The following is a 13,912-nucleotide window of genomic DNA, read 5'->3' on the forward strand; positions in this document are numbered from 1 at the left end:
ATTTCCCAGTGGGAACTATATCCTTGCCTTGTAGAGCTTCAGGCACCCCATGTATAATAGATGCTCAGGAAATACCTGCAAGTTTAGAGGTGAAGGCAAGGTGATTGTCAACTGGCAGGGAGTAGGGTGGTGAGAAGAAACACCCAGTCATTTTACTAATGGAAACGGAAGCCCAGAGAAGGAGGTAACTTTGACAAGGCTTCACAGCAAATGAGGGGTGAAGAGATGAGAGGAGAACCCCAGACTTCCCAGCTGCGCCCTTTCCCCTGTTGTGTGTGCTTGTACACAGGTTCCTATTAGGCACGTGTGCTACATGGGGTGTGCTTGTGTTGCTAGAGAATACGCACACATGCGTGTGCATACGTGTGTACGCGGATTTCACGGAGGGGCCGCAATGGGTGGATGGACACATGTGCATCTGCCGTGTCGTGTCTGTGGGCGTGTGTCTCCTGGGTGTCGTGTCAGGCGTGTGAGCGAAGGCACTGGGTTTCCCTTGTGACTCCCCTTGGCGCCAGGATCGCAGGGGGTGGGGGTGGGGCAGGCCTGCTCTGGGAGGAGGAGGGGAGAGAGCCTGTGCTCACCCTCCCCACCCCCACACGGGCCTCCCGCCCTCCAACGTGGCAGCTTGCAGGGCCGCCCTCTCAGTCTGAAAGCCCTACACTACACCGAGGGAACCAGAGATTGCAGAAATTGCGTTTCCCTGACTCATGCTTCGGGCTGTGAGCATATTCTTGGCTCCTGAACAGCATCTCAAAGAGCTGCCTGTGGTGGCCCTGGCTCCCTGAGCGAAAGGGCCCACAACAGGCCGGTTTTCGGAGCCTTCTTTGGCCCCAGTTTTATCCCATGTAAAAAGGAGGAAAGGATTACACTTCCTTCCAGTTAACGTCCTATAATTCAGAGTGAGATACCGGTTCGGTGCCCAGCACAGCCAGCCATAGCAAAGTGCCCCATCTATGGTCATTTTTCTGTCCTCCCCTTTCCCTACCTTCCCACGGACACACAGACCTAGTTTAAATCCCAGTACTGAATGCAACTCACTGTATGCTTTTAACCACTCCACTTAACCTCCCTGAGTCTCAGTTTCCTCGGTTTTAAGATGCTGACATTCTTACTTACCTTGAAAGTATTAAATATGATATGGGTATGTGGAACACTTAAGTAACCTTTTATTTTTTGTGCTAGGATTCTATGGGGCAATGACTGTGTGAATCTAGCCACTGGGACCAGAGCAAGCTGTTCCTGTAACCCCTGCGAAACGGGGCATGCTTACCTGGCTGGGTCAATTAGAAGCTGGTTTGGGGGAAGGAGAGCTGGGGGGTCCAATGCCTGGGCTCTGGACCAGCTCTATCTCAGACTTGCTGGGTAACCTTGGGCAAATTTCCACCCCTCTGGGATGGGATGGATGTGGCAGACCCGCTCCCAGAGGGAGCCAAAGGCACAGAAGGAATCCAGACCTGAAATGCTGGACAATCTCTCTACAATTCAAGAGTGTTTCCACCCTCCGAAAAGAGTGCTTTTTCCAGAAAGTGCAGCCTGGGAGTGTGGGGGAAGGGCCACAGCCTGGCCTGGGCTAGGCTCAGAGCTAAGAATAATGTGGCAAAGGCACTCAACATTTTTTTGCTGATCCTGGAAATTTAAAGGAGCCGTTGTCTTTCTTCAGGGAGGCGGTGCTTGGAGCCCCAACGACTCAGGCAGCCACCTCTCATCACTCCCTCACTGGCTGAGCTTACCAAGTTCTTATTCTGGGCATGTGCTTTGCTGGGTACTTGCTGTGCTGGGTACTGGGGACTCCGAGTAGGAGGCTGGGGTCTCCAGTGACACTCAGTGACAATACAGGGTGATGACATAAATCATGCCATAGAGGAGACTTCTGACCCACTATGAGTTACAGTAGCGATCCGGTGAGGCTGGCAAAGGGTCTTTCAGACCCAGCCTTCTTAGGCATCGGCTTCTCCCTCTGTAAAGGGGTTGGGGGGGGAGGGCAGGTATTAGTCCTTTCTACTCTAACCTTCTAGGATTCTAGGTTTATCTAACAGCAGGAGACTCAGCTTACCCTTCCCACTCAGGCAGTCACTGAGAGTCATGGCATTCAGCTTACCCCTAAAAGTGCTGGGGAGGCCTCAGAGAGCTAAGAGATGGAACCACGTGGAAAAGACGAAATCCATGTGTGATTTTGACAATCTGGACGTACTGGAAACCAAGACCAACCTTTCCTTTATTCCACCGGCTTTGATGGACTCTTAGTACACAGGCTGATTACCATAGGAGGACCAAGCTGGGCGTGGGGGTGGGGTAGAGGGTGGGGTATGGCCTGTGACCCAGGTGGTTTCCTTGGATAGCAAAGATTTACCCTTAAAAGCAGTACAGTTGAGGCAGGAAAGCACATGAAAACTATGACAGCCACTCAAAAGAAATGGACACCACTCTATAGAGGGACAATTCTGTTAATGATCAGACCTATCCCAAGAAAGAATACCGAGCTGCCTCTGTGGGACTCGAACTCCCTGTTCTTGGAGGTGCTGTGTGCTTGCCTTTGGGATACTGTACACAGGCTTTGGCCTGGGGCTGCACACAGGACTCCATGACCTCTGAGATGCCTTGCAGCCCAGAGCCCCTGCTTCTTTTCTTCTACGAGTTTCTGACTATGAGATTTAACACCCGAAGCTTCCTTAGATGGATTCAAAGATTCCATGAGGGTTCAAGGAAGATACCCCTTCTATGATGGTCACTTCAGGATTCAAGTCCTCTCTAATTCTTTGACCCTGAGTCAAAAAGTCTGAAGCTCTTTGAGTCCAAGATTTCTCACTTTTAATCAGACATTGAGCAGCAGCACCTAACCCGGACTTCCAGGTTAAGTCACCACTGGCAGACTGGGGTGGCCAGAAAGGGCCCTTACCCCACCCCTGCTGCCAGGGTGGTGGGATTCATTCATTCGATGATCTAAGGATGCACCTGGCCGAAAGAAGATATTCAGCATAGTTGATTAATCAAATGAATGAATGAATGAGCAAATGAAGGGTCCATCTACCCTGTCCCTTCTTCTCCATACCATGCCCATCTGTCATCTATCACTTCACTATTAGAAGAATTTTGGGAAATAGGGGGATGTCCTAAATAATCTTCTTCTGCCTTCTTGAGTTCCCTAACCTGCATGTTTCCTCCTCATAACGTAAATCCTTGAGGGCAGGGACTTTGTCCTGTCTCAGCTGTATCTTTAGCACCTAGAAGAGAAATGAATACCCAGCTTAGCTCAGAGCTCAAGGGACTATCAGTTGTTGGAGGGAGGGATTGATAGACCTGGAGCCATGGGAGGGAACCAGGACAGGGAGGGGTCAGGGATAACCAAGGAGACAAGGAGACAGACATACTTACAGACAGGGGAAGGAAGCAAGGAATGACAGCACCACATTTCACAGCCAAAGAAGGAACTGTGGCCTAGAAAAGGAAAGTAATTTGCTTAGGGAACATAAGCTCACACAACATACTACTTAGTGGACAGCCAGGCTTCTCCTTCCTGTGCACCCCTCCAGACCTGGCCAAACCACGACGTTCCCCCGGAGTCCCCGTTTCTATCACTTCAAGACTTTACAGGGCCCCTTAGGATCCTTCTTCCCCTCAGGGCAGTCACTAAAGTCGAGTTCCGCCGCCACTGCCAAGGTGAAGTGATCGGGAGAAGCTACGGATGAGAAAGATGCTGCTTCTCAATTTCTGACCACCTTTCCTAAGACAAAGCTGAGAGGCCCTGACCGAGGAGGGGACGTGTCGGGGGACCCAATTAAGTTTCAGCTCTGAAACGGGGGTACGGATTCCCTGGGGCAGAGCCCCTGCAAGAGAAACGGCTGCTGGAAGGAAGTGCGATCGGGGGTAAGGTGGTTTGTGGGCATTGGGGGTGCTCCTCTCCGGGGAGCTGGGCCCTGAAACCCAGTGTCCCCTTGCAGCTCAGTGATTCGAACTCCCCGCCGTCCGGCCCCGCTCTCCACCTCCAGGACTTCAAAAGTCCGGAGTCTTCGCCGCGTCCGCGCGCAATGCAGGTCGTGCGGTTCGGTGCCCAGCCTATCCGGTGGGGGTTCCCAGCGACCCGGCCGGTGGGGGTTCCCAGCGACCCGGCCGATGGGGGGCAGTAGGACCCAGAGGCCGGGTGAGAGCCCGCAGGGGGGAGGGGCGGGAGCCGGGGCGGTCTGGGGGAGGTCTTTGGCTTTTTTTTTTTTTTTTTTTTTGGCGGAGCCGGGGCGCCCTCCGGAAGCTTTTCCAACTTTCCAGAAGTTTCTCGGGACGGGCGGGAGGAGGGGAACGCCGTATATAGATCTGGGGAGCCGGGAGCGGCGGAGAGTGGAATCCGTCCGCGGCTTGAGTGGGACTACCGTCCGGCGCCAGCCCGCCCGGCCCAGGTGAGGGCGGGGACCGGTCTGCGTGCGGCGGGCGCTTTGGGGCCGCTCCGGGGAGTGGGAGAGGGCAGGAGGCCGCCGGGAGGGATTGGGGGCCAACCCAGAGCCTGCAAACCGGAGTCCCTGGCACTTTGGGAGCAGCTGGAGCGTTCGGGGTCGGGAGCCAGGGGCCAGACGGTGATGGCAGAGTGAGCCATAAGTACTAAAAAAGAGCGAGGTGAGAGCAGGGGTGGGGAGTCGGGGCACTCGGAGGCTCGGAAAAAGTGCAAGGTTCGATAGAAGGTTGGGGCAGGGGTGGTAATGGCAGGAAAGAGTGGGGCTGGGAGCCAGGATGCCGAGACTGCCTTGTGCAGGAACCAGCAGGGAGGTGGTGGGTCGGGGGCCTCTCCAGCAAGGGTAGGACGCCAGGCCAGGCTTGCAGTTGAGGTCGCCTTCACCTCTAGGGCTGGGGCCCGGGGACCAGCGGGGGTAGGTGGGCCAGCCTCCTGACCGGCATTGCGGAGGCGGCATCTGAGGCTCCTGAAAGTAGGGTGGTAGGAAAGGAGATGAAAAAGTCTTGGCTTTTCTGGGAGGGGTTCTTGGGATCCCCACGGTTTGCGGAGAGTCACAGAAGGTGGCTCCATTTCTGATAAGCAGCCTGCCTGTTTACATGTTGGCAGCAAAGGAGGAACTTCACCAGGACCAGTGTCCCCACGTCCCTTAGGAAGGGAGTGAGGAATCAGCAGGCTCCATATCCCCCCACCCAAGAGGGGAGGGTTAGCTGATTAAAAGGCTTTGAGTCAAGTCACTCATAACTCTGTCCACTGCCTCCCGGTTCTTGGAGTGACTGCGGGGTTAAGGCTACTGCCAAAGGCCAGGCTTCCCTGGCCCCAGCCCGAGGACATTCCTGAGGCGGCCAGAGTGGAGGAAGAATGAAACCACTTCCAGCATGGCCAGAAGGCCCGGCCCCTCCTCTTCTCGGTTTCCGGCAGGTCCCTCTGGGCTGTGGGGCCCGGATGGAGGGGATGGAGAGGATGGAGGCCAGAGAGAAATTGGGGGCCTTGGTTCCCTGGAAGTCCCTGGCTGGCACCACACCCTCCTTTCTTCAGATGGTTTATCTGCCCATCCCCCCTCCTGAGGCCTCCGGATCCACTCCCTTTTGTCTCCGGTCACCGGGATTCCCAGCAGGAATGGTTTTGCTTTGTTTTGTTTTAATCTCACTGTGTAACAGGATACCACATCCAGCCTTCCTCTGGGGGCTCTGGGGGTGCTTCCAGGAGGAAGAAGCCCTGCCCCCCCGCCCCCCCCACTGATCCTGTGGGACCTGGGGTGGCTCCCTGCCCCACTCTGGCCTCAGTGGCTCCCACTGTACAGTGAGGTGGACAACTTCCAAGGTCCCTGTAGAGCTGGGACTAGCTGGGCCTTCCTTTGTGCCAGGGGCAGTGTAGACGGGGGTCCCGTGTTGGGGTTGGGCCTTCCAGGCCCCGCCTCACCACCACTCCTGCTCTGTCGGAGTCCATCCTCCTCATTCTTCTGTTTTCTTTCAGAATGAAAAAGGCAGGCACTGGCCTCCCCCTGAGGCAGTTTCCAGGTACTTTAGACCCCTCAAGCGTTTGAGACCCTCTCTGGTGACCCCTCTAGCCTTTGCTTCCCTTCCCTCTTATTTACAAGAATCTGGAATCCAGTCTCAACTCAGTCTGGCCAGCTGTGGGCCCAGCCCTCGGCTCTCTGATGTTTTGTTTTTTTTTTGTGGGCCTGCAAGTTCATCTAACCTTGGCCTCAGGGTTGGGATTTCTCTGTGGCAGCGTGGGCTGGGCTGTGGGAGGCTGGCTTGCTTGCAGTGACTTGCCTTCCTCTGTTGCCGCTGCTGGGTTAACAGGGCAGCCCTTCTTCACAGCCACGCATCTCCCTGCACTTCCCTGCAGAGACCCATGTGCAGGAGCTAAGGCCAAGGAGGCTCTGGGGCACCCCCTGGGACCTGAACCCAGGCCTCCTGCTTCCCAGGCTGGAAGCCCCCCTCTGCTGGCCGAAGGAGATAGCTCAGTCCCCAGCCTGCCACGTCACCTAGAGCAGGAGCTGCAGCAGGAGGAGCAGGAGCGCAGCTGTGTGGCTGCCTGAGGAATCCCAAACTAGTCATTTGGAGCTTTCTTGGAAAGCCCCTCCCAGCCCTTTGAGGTTCTGGTTGGCTGGGGGGTGGGGGCTGTCAAGATGGTATCTGCCACGTGGCAGGGCTGGGAGCTGGGCTCTTTGACTCTCTCCCAGTGGCATGCTAGTGGCCTTTTCCCGGGAGTCTGTGCTCTGGCATCAGCTGTATGGACCAGAGGTGGCCTTTGAGTTGAGTGACCAAATGCCTGGTGTCCAGGCATAATAATCAGTAGTGCCCCATTTGACTCTTAGGTGTCCTTTTTTGTGCAGTCATTCTATGGTCGTTCTGCCTTTGAGGCTCCAGGCCTGGTGGGGAAGCAGCTAGGGTTGGGAGGAAGGTGGGCCCTGAGATACCCCCTCCCCAGTCTGTGCTCTAGGGTCCAGGTCTCTCTTACGCCTTGCCTCCTCCCCCCACTTCTCTCTCCATGCATCCTTTGTGTCCCGTTTACACTGCACCTTCTGAGAGGTGGCCGCCCAGGGAGGGGGGGACCTGCCTTGGTTCACAGGATGGCTACAGAGTGGAGCCTTCCCAGAGACCCAGTGCTCCTGCAGACAGGCCAAGTCCTGAGGGTCCTCTGCCAGGATTCTGAATTTGTGGTCTTTCTTAAGGACCCCAGGATGGGATCTGCTGGAGCAGTGGGACCCCAGCCTCCACCAGAGTTCCTACCAACCCTTCCCCCCCCATCCTGTATGAAAGTAGTGGAGAAGTATCCCATGCGGAGAGGCTGTCCTGACTAGAGGCCCCAGGAGGAGAGTGAAGCTTGTTTAAGGGGCCACTGCTATTGCTGTGGTTTGGAAGGGATCCTGAGCACAGCCCTGAAGCCACAGAGCAGAGGGCCTGTGTGACAGCCACTGTCAGATGGGAAGGCGGAATGGAATCTGAGGTGGACCGAGCTTCCTGTGAACACGCATCTGGCTAGCCTCTGGCGAATGGGAGGGGGTGTCATTGCTCCATTCAACTGCTTACTTACCCCTCCTCCGGCATCCTTCCTCTCAGGAAACCTGCCTCCCACCCTGCCTTCGTCCTGGGGATTTCCCATCCACTCTCGGGACTGTGGACAGAGGGGCAGGCCTGTCCCTTCTAGGACAGAGGCCTTGGGCATGGAGACCTAGACCCTTACAGCTTGGGAAATGGAGACTGAGGCTGAACGAGGGGTGGACACACACTCAGGTCACCCTTGGGGCAGCAGAGTTTAGCATCTGGGTTCCTCCATGTAATGAGTGAGCCAACCGGTGGTGACTCATTAACATCCCAGGGCAGGATAAAAGGCATAAGGGGAGGGCCAGTCCTTCATCCTGTCCCAACAGGACATCCTTTGTCCAGGCATTAGAGCTTCATGCAGACCTTCGGTCCATCCGCCACTTTTTTTCCACTGGAAAATGGTCCTGGGGTCGTATGAGATCAGACCTAATCATTATACAAACTGAGGACCCTAAGTCTGGCCAAGTGGCCCTGATTTCTCTTCATTGAGGAACAGCTGAGGCCCTTTGTGTGCTAGGCACTGGAGATGTAGAGGAAAACCAGACTGGCTAGACTTCTGTCCACCTGGAGTTCACAGACTAGCAAGGGATGGAGATCATGTATAATAAACACAAGACTAAGTGTTGTAGGTTCTGGGTAAGAAATCAATAGGGTGGAGCTGGTGACTTGCTAGAAACCCTGCTCTGGATTAGGAGCTCAGAGAGAGTGGGCAGATGGAGACCTCTGATCTGGACAACTCTGAGTTAGGTCTGGGTTCCCCAGAACTCCGGGCTCTCTTGGTCCCATCTGCAGGGGACTTGGTGGCATCCAGGCTGGGGATGGTTCTTGGGGAGGAACATCTAGGGTTTCAGGGCCACCCTCTCTGCAGCCCTCACAGGTCCTCCGTGGTGCATACAACCCGCCTCCCAGCCATGCGCTTCCTTGCACTCATCAGTGCCTGCTGCCTCCTGGCCGTGGCTCTGGCCGCCGAGGTGAAGAAGCCTGCAGCTGCTGCGACACCGGGCACCGCAGAGAAGCTGAGCCCCAAAGCGGCCACGCTGGCTGAGCGCAGCGCCGGCCTGGCCTTCAGCCTGTACCAGGCCATGGCCAAGGACCAGGCAGTGGAAAACATCCTGCTGTCGCCCGTGGTGGTGGCCTCGTCCCTGGGGCTTGTGTCGCTGGGGGGCAAGGCGGCCACGGCGTCCCAGGCCAAGGCGGTGCTGAGCGCGGAGCAGCTGCGTGACGAGGAGGTGCACGCGGGCCTGGGTGAGCTGCTGCGGGCACTCAGCAACAACACGGCGCGCAATGTGACCTGGAAGCTGGGCAGCCGCCTGTACGGGCCCAGCTCGGTGAGCTTCGCCGAGGACTTCGTGCGTAGCAGCAAGCAGCACTACAACTGCGAGCACTCCAAGATCAACTTCCGCGACAAGCGCAGCGCCCTGCAGTCCATCAACGAGTGGGCGGCGCAGACCACCGACGGCAAGCTGCCCGAGGTCACCAAGGACGTGGAGCGCACGGACGGTGCCCTGCTGGTCAATGCCATGTTCTTCAAGCGTGAGTCCGGAGGGGCTGGGTATGGAGCCCTCAGCAGCTGGGGTGGGGATTCAGCTCTGTGCGTGTCACCCAAATGCCCGACAGGGGCCAGGGCAGAGGGCGGATGTGGCAGTGGCTGAGCAGAATTCTTTCTCCTGAAAGAATTCCTCGTCCTGTGGAATAAGGCAGACCCTGACCATAGAGAGCCATAGCTTCAGGCAGCATGTCCCGGAGCCAATACCCCTGTCCCCCAGAGTGGGGAGCGTGTACGCTGTGGACCAGGTGCTCAGCGGGGAAGGTGAGCCCCACACACTGGAACGGAGACCTGTGGCTGAGAGAAATCCAGCGTGTGCGGCTGGGGATCCGTATCCTGAGGGGGGGCCATCTGTTTCTGACCTTGCGTTCTGCTTCCCACTACAGCACACTGGGACGAGAGGTTCCATCACAAGATGGTGGACAACCGAGGCTTCATGGTGACCCGCTCCTATACTGTGGGCGTTACGATGATGCACCGCACAGGTGGGTGACCTGTGGAGCCGGGGGGCCAAGGTGGGGCTGTGCGGGCACTCGGGGCCCGGCCCGCTCCCAGCCCTGCGCCCTCTCGCCTCTCCTCCCAGGCCTCTACAACTACTACGACGACGAGAAGGAGAAGCTGCAGATTGTGGAGATGCCCCTGGCCCACAAGCTCTCCAGCCTCATCATCCTCATGCCACACCACGTGGAGCCCCTCGAGCGCCTCGAGAAGCTGCTGACCAAGGAGCAGCTGAAGAGCTGGATGGGGAAGATGCAGAAGAAGGCTGTTGCCATCTCCCTGCCCAAGGGTGTGGTGGAAGTGACCCACGACCTACAGGTGAGGGGAGGCCCAACTCAGGGTCTGCAGGGCCTGAGGAGAGGGGTGCCTGGGGCACCCATTCAGCTCAGCAGACCTATCCCGAGCCTCTGTGGGTGTCCAGGCAGTACTGGGCACTGCTGGGGGAAGAGGCATGTGTCCTTGGGAACATAACGATGACATCAGTAGTTAAATGCAGTTGAGCGCTTGCTGTATGCCAGACGCTTCTGAGCACTTCATACATGTTAAATTTTCAATCCTCAAAAACAACTTCGTTAGGTAGGACTAACAAGCTTCTTAGAGATGAGGAAACTGAGGCTCGAGAAGGTTAAACAACTTATCCAGAGCCACACAGACAGGAACTCAGACATCTGGCACCAAGCTGATCCTGTGCTGTGCTGCCTCTGAGTCTGAGGTGCCCCCAGATCTAGACTGTTCCAGCCGAAGCGTCGTCCCTTGTGCGGCAGTAGGAGTAACAAGTGAGGCACTTGGGATGGTGTGAAACTGAAGCCACGCACTCAGCATTATTTTCTCCTCATGAGCACGCTGGGTGTTGGGATGTTGGGCAGTGGCTTGGAGGGAGGCAGTGACCTGCTGAAGGTTAGGACCTTGGTTAGTGAATGGTGGAGCTGTGATCAGTCCTCAGGGTGAAAACTCAAGGTGGCCTTTCTGTCAGTTGGGAGAGATTTTTTTTTCTTACCTACTCAAAAGGGAAAACTTTCATCTTGTTCCTGCTTTGGATGCCAGAAATGGTTCCTCAGCAAGCTGCTCACTCATGGGATTGATTCAGATTCACTGCTGACACTGTGGAGAGAAAGACTGCGATGAAATGGGGCTTCAGCTCCGAACCGCAGGCCAGTGGCGCTTGCATAGCCTGCACTGTGGATCGTGCTGAGGTGGCCAGAGAGGAGCCATCACTGTGCCCTGGGCCTGTCCCAGTTCTTCCCCAGCTCCTCCTTCTGCCATGGCTGCTATCTGACTCTTCTCCTGTTTTTCTTCCCGTGTCTTCCTGGAACCCCGGGTGGGCGCACCAGTCCATGGGGTACACTGAGTTGGGAAATTTGAAGTGTGTGACTTGCACAGGGTCATTGGGCCTGGAGTAGCTGGGCCTAGAGCGCCTGTCTCGGGACCCGCTGACCCTCAGGACCCCAGTTCAAGTGCCTGTTGGGCCTTGCCGGGGAGGTGGCCTGTTCTGCAGGAGCCTGGGCCCGGAGACTGCTGCTTACTCAGCCAGTAATCCTTCTCTGCAGCCTCTTCCTTGCTGAGCCGCAGGGAGGCAGGGCTCTGGTCTTGGGGGATAGGGCAGGCTTCCTGGAAGAGGGGGTGACTAAGGCCTTCTACAGGGATGGGCGTGGCCATTGAGATACCATTGAGGGTGCCGGCTGTAGGGGCATGCTAAGGGGTGAGGTCACAGCACAAGCACAGTTCACATGTGAAGAGCTTGTGCTTAGCGCTCGGGTTCTGTAGAGCCATGGAGTGTGCGTGTGGGGAGAAGGGTGTATGTTTGTTGGGGGGGTTAATTTTTTACTATGGAAATATATAAAAATATATATCGGGGACCTGGATGGCTCAGTCAGTTGAGCGTCCCACTTTGGTTCAGGTCACGATCTCATGGTTTGGAAGTTCAAGTCCCACATTGGGTTGGTTCACTGCTGTTAGTGCAAAGCCTGCTTCAGATCCTCTGTCTCCCTCTCTCTACCTCTCCCCCGCTTGTACTCTTTCAAAATTAAACATTTAAAAATATATATATTACATATGCATTAAAATTGATCTGTTAAATGAGCTCTCCTGTATCCATCACCCAGCTTCAACCATCAGCAACTCATGACTAATAAGGATTATCTATACACAGCCATTTCTCCCCCATCAGATTATTTTTTTAAATGTTTGTTTGAGAGAGGGAGAGAGAGCACGAGTGGGAGACAGACAGAAATGGAGACAGAGGATCCCAAGCAGGCTCTGTGCTCACAGGGCTTGAACTCATAAACCATGACATCATGACCTGAGCCAAAGTTGGATGCTCAGCTAAGCCATCTAGGCACCCCACCCTCAACAGATTATTTTGAAGCAAATCCCACAGGCATAAAGCACTGTGGGCAGGGTGAGATGGTCAGAGCTATCCTTAGATGCATCTTCCTTACATTTAAGTGTGCCAAGGATTACCTACAGATTTTGTTAAAGAAGATTCCTGTTCCCTCCCCTAGAGATTCTGATGAGTGGCTCTGGGAGGGAGAGGGTCAGGAGATGTGTTCCGTATGAGCTCCCAAGGGGCGCCTGTACTGGCAGTCCGTGACCCATACTTTGAGAAGCACCAATCAAGATTGCTCAGCAGGACCAGGGGGTAAATTCTACCTTCACCCTGAGCCTCTGTTTCCTTATCTGTTATGTGGCAATTAGAAGCTCATGCAGGGTTGCCGTGAGATTAAGAAAGCAATGGCTGAAGTGCCCACATCCCATCTGGCATACAGGAGGTGACGGGGAGGTAGTGATCTCTGCTCTGAGGAACGGGGTAGGAGATGATGGGTGGTGAGGGTAGAAGTTGCGGGTCTGGGAGCCTTGCCCAACGTGGCCTCACCTGGCACCCCCCTCGTCCCACAGAAACACCTGGCCGGGCTGGGTCTGACAGAGGCCATCGACAAGAACAAGGCAGATCTCTCACGCATGTCTGGCAAGAAGGACCTGTACTTGGCCAGTGTGTTCCATGCCACCGCCTTCGAGTGGGACACGGAGGGCAACCCCTTTGACCAGGACATCTATGGGCGCGAGGAGCTGCGCAGCCCCAAGCTCTTCTATGCTGACCACCCCTTCATCTTCCTGGTTCGAGACACCCAGAGTGGCTCCCTGCTGTTCATTGGGCGCCTGGTCCGGCCCAAGGGTGACAAGATGCGAGACGAGCTGTAGGGCCCTGGGGTCGCGGGATGGCAGGAGGCGGCCCGAGGCTCCTGAGACACATGGGTGCTATGGGAGTGGGGGGAGTTGGTTGAGGTACCGGCCTTGGATTTTCCATGGGGTGGGGGTGGGGAAACAGAGCAGGCTCCCTGTGTGTCTGAGCAGACCTTCCCAGCCAGAATTCACTCTGCTTGGACGTGGCTCCCAGATACCCTGATGCTAAGCCCGGGGACCTCACATTCTGTGGAGCCTGGGCAGTGGTCAGGTCCTACCCTCAGAGCCCTGGGATTAAGCCTGCATCAATCAGTGTTCATATTTATAGGTGAGTGCTTTCTCATCTGTGAGACGGAATCGAGCTAGTGGGGGTTCAGCACAGCCCCCATGGAAGGGAGGCCCTCTTCCCCTTACCCGACAATCACCTCAGCCCTCTCTCCAGCTCTATTCCAATCCTCTCCCAACTTCCGTCAACTATAAAATGAGGTGCTGCAGCCCCTGGGACAAGCACGCCCACTATGGCCCTGGCCCCAGTGAGGGGGGTTGGGAAATAGCTTATGGGCAAGGGCGGGGGGTAGTGGGGTGCTCGTGGGCAGATTCTGGTCAAGCATCATGGGGACGAACTGTTTTTTTTCTCCTTTTGTAGATTTTCAAAGATGGGGAGGGAAGGGGGAAAATGAGCCTTTGTCGCTGTCACACCAAGAACTTATTTGTACAATTTTTTTTTTCAATAAAACTTTTCCAGTGAAGTCTTGTTGGAGCCTGGAGGGTGACTGGATCAGAGATTCGCATGTCATTCTTCCCAGGAGACGGGCTCCTGGTGTTAAGCCAGGGCCCATAGCAATATGGCCCTGGAATGCTGGCACATAACCACAGGCCCTGCAGGCCAACTCAGGAAATGGTTTGGCTCTGGCTGCCCTGGAGAGGTGGCTTTGGGGCTGGAATGACAGTGCTGGACCTGGAGCCCAGGGCATTCTACACTGGCACTTTGGCTCTCCAGTCTTCAGTCTCCTGGCTTTTCGCTTCAAACTGATCTCATCTGCATCCAGGTTAGATAGGCTGCCAGGCTGGGCACGGCTTTGGCAGGAAGGAACTTGTGGGGTCCTTGTTCCGTCTGGGTGTGTAGCAGGAAAGGAGGAGGGACCTGATGGCAGCCCTCCTCACATGCTCCTATGGTTCCCTCTCATGGTCCGTGGG

The 13,912-nt window shown here is 55.9% G+C and overlaps 1 protein-coding gene across 2 annotated transcripts; it reads left to right on the plus strand.

The window, feature by feature from the left end:
• Positions 1-4,224: 4,224 nt before the first annotated feature.
• SERPINH1 (serpin family H member 1) lies at positions 4,225-13,482 on the plus strand. 2 transcript variants are annotated; one of them, XM_039228744.1, is made up of 5 exons: positions 4,225-4,388; positions 8,360-9,024; positions 9,424-9,522; positions 9,621-9,853; positions 12,431-12,733. In XM_039228744.1, the coding sequence occupies exons 2-5, from the start codon at positions 8,403-8,405 to the stop codon at positions 12,731-12,733; spliced, it is 1,257 nt and encodes a 418-aa protein (XP_039084675.1). In that variant the 5' UTR covers positions 4,225-4,388; positions 8,360-8,402. The 2 variants fall into 2 exon arrangements, with proteins under 2 accessions (XP_039084675.1, XP_039084676.1); XM_039228745.1 differs by lacking the exon at positions 4,225-4,388 and having other exon boundaries at positions 8,403-9,024; positions 12,431-13,482.
• Positions 13,483-13,912: the final 430 nt, after the last annotated feature.

The sequence above is a fragment of the Hyaena hyaena genome, unplaced genomic scaffold (genome assembly GCF_003009895.1).
Source record: "Hyaena hyaena isolate Hyena2069 unplaced genomic scaffold, ASM300989v1 scaffold_34, whole genome shotgun sequence".
Classification (NCBI taxonomy): domain Eukaryota; kingdom Metazoa; phylum Chordata; class Mammalia; order Carnivora; family Hyaenidae; genus Hyaena; species Hyaena hyaena.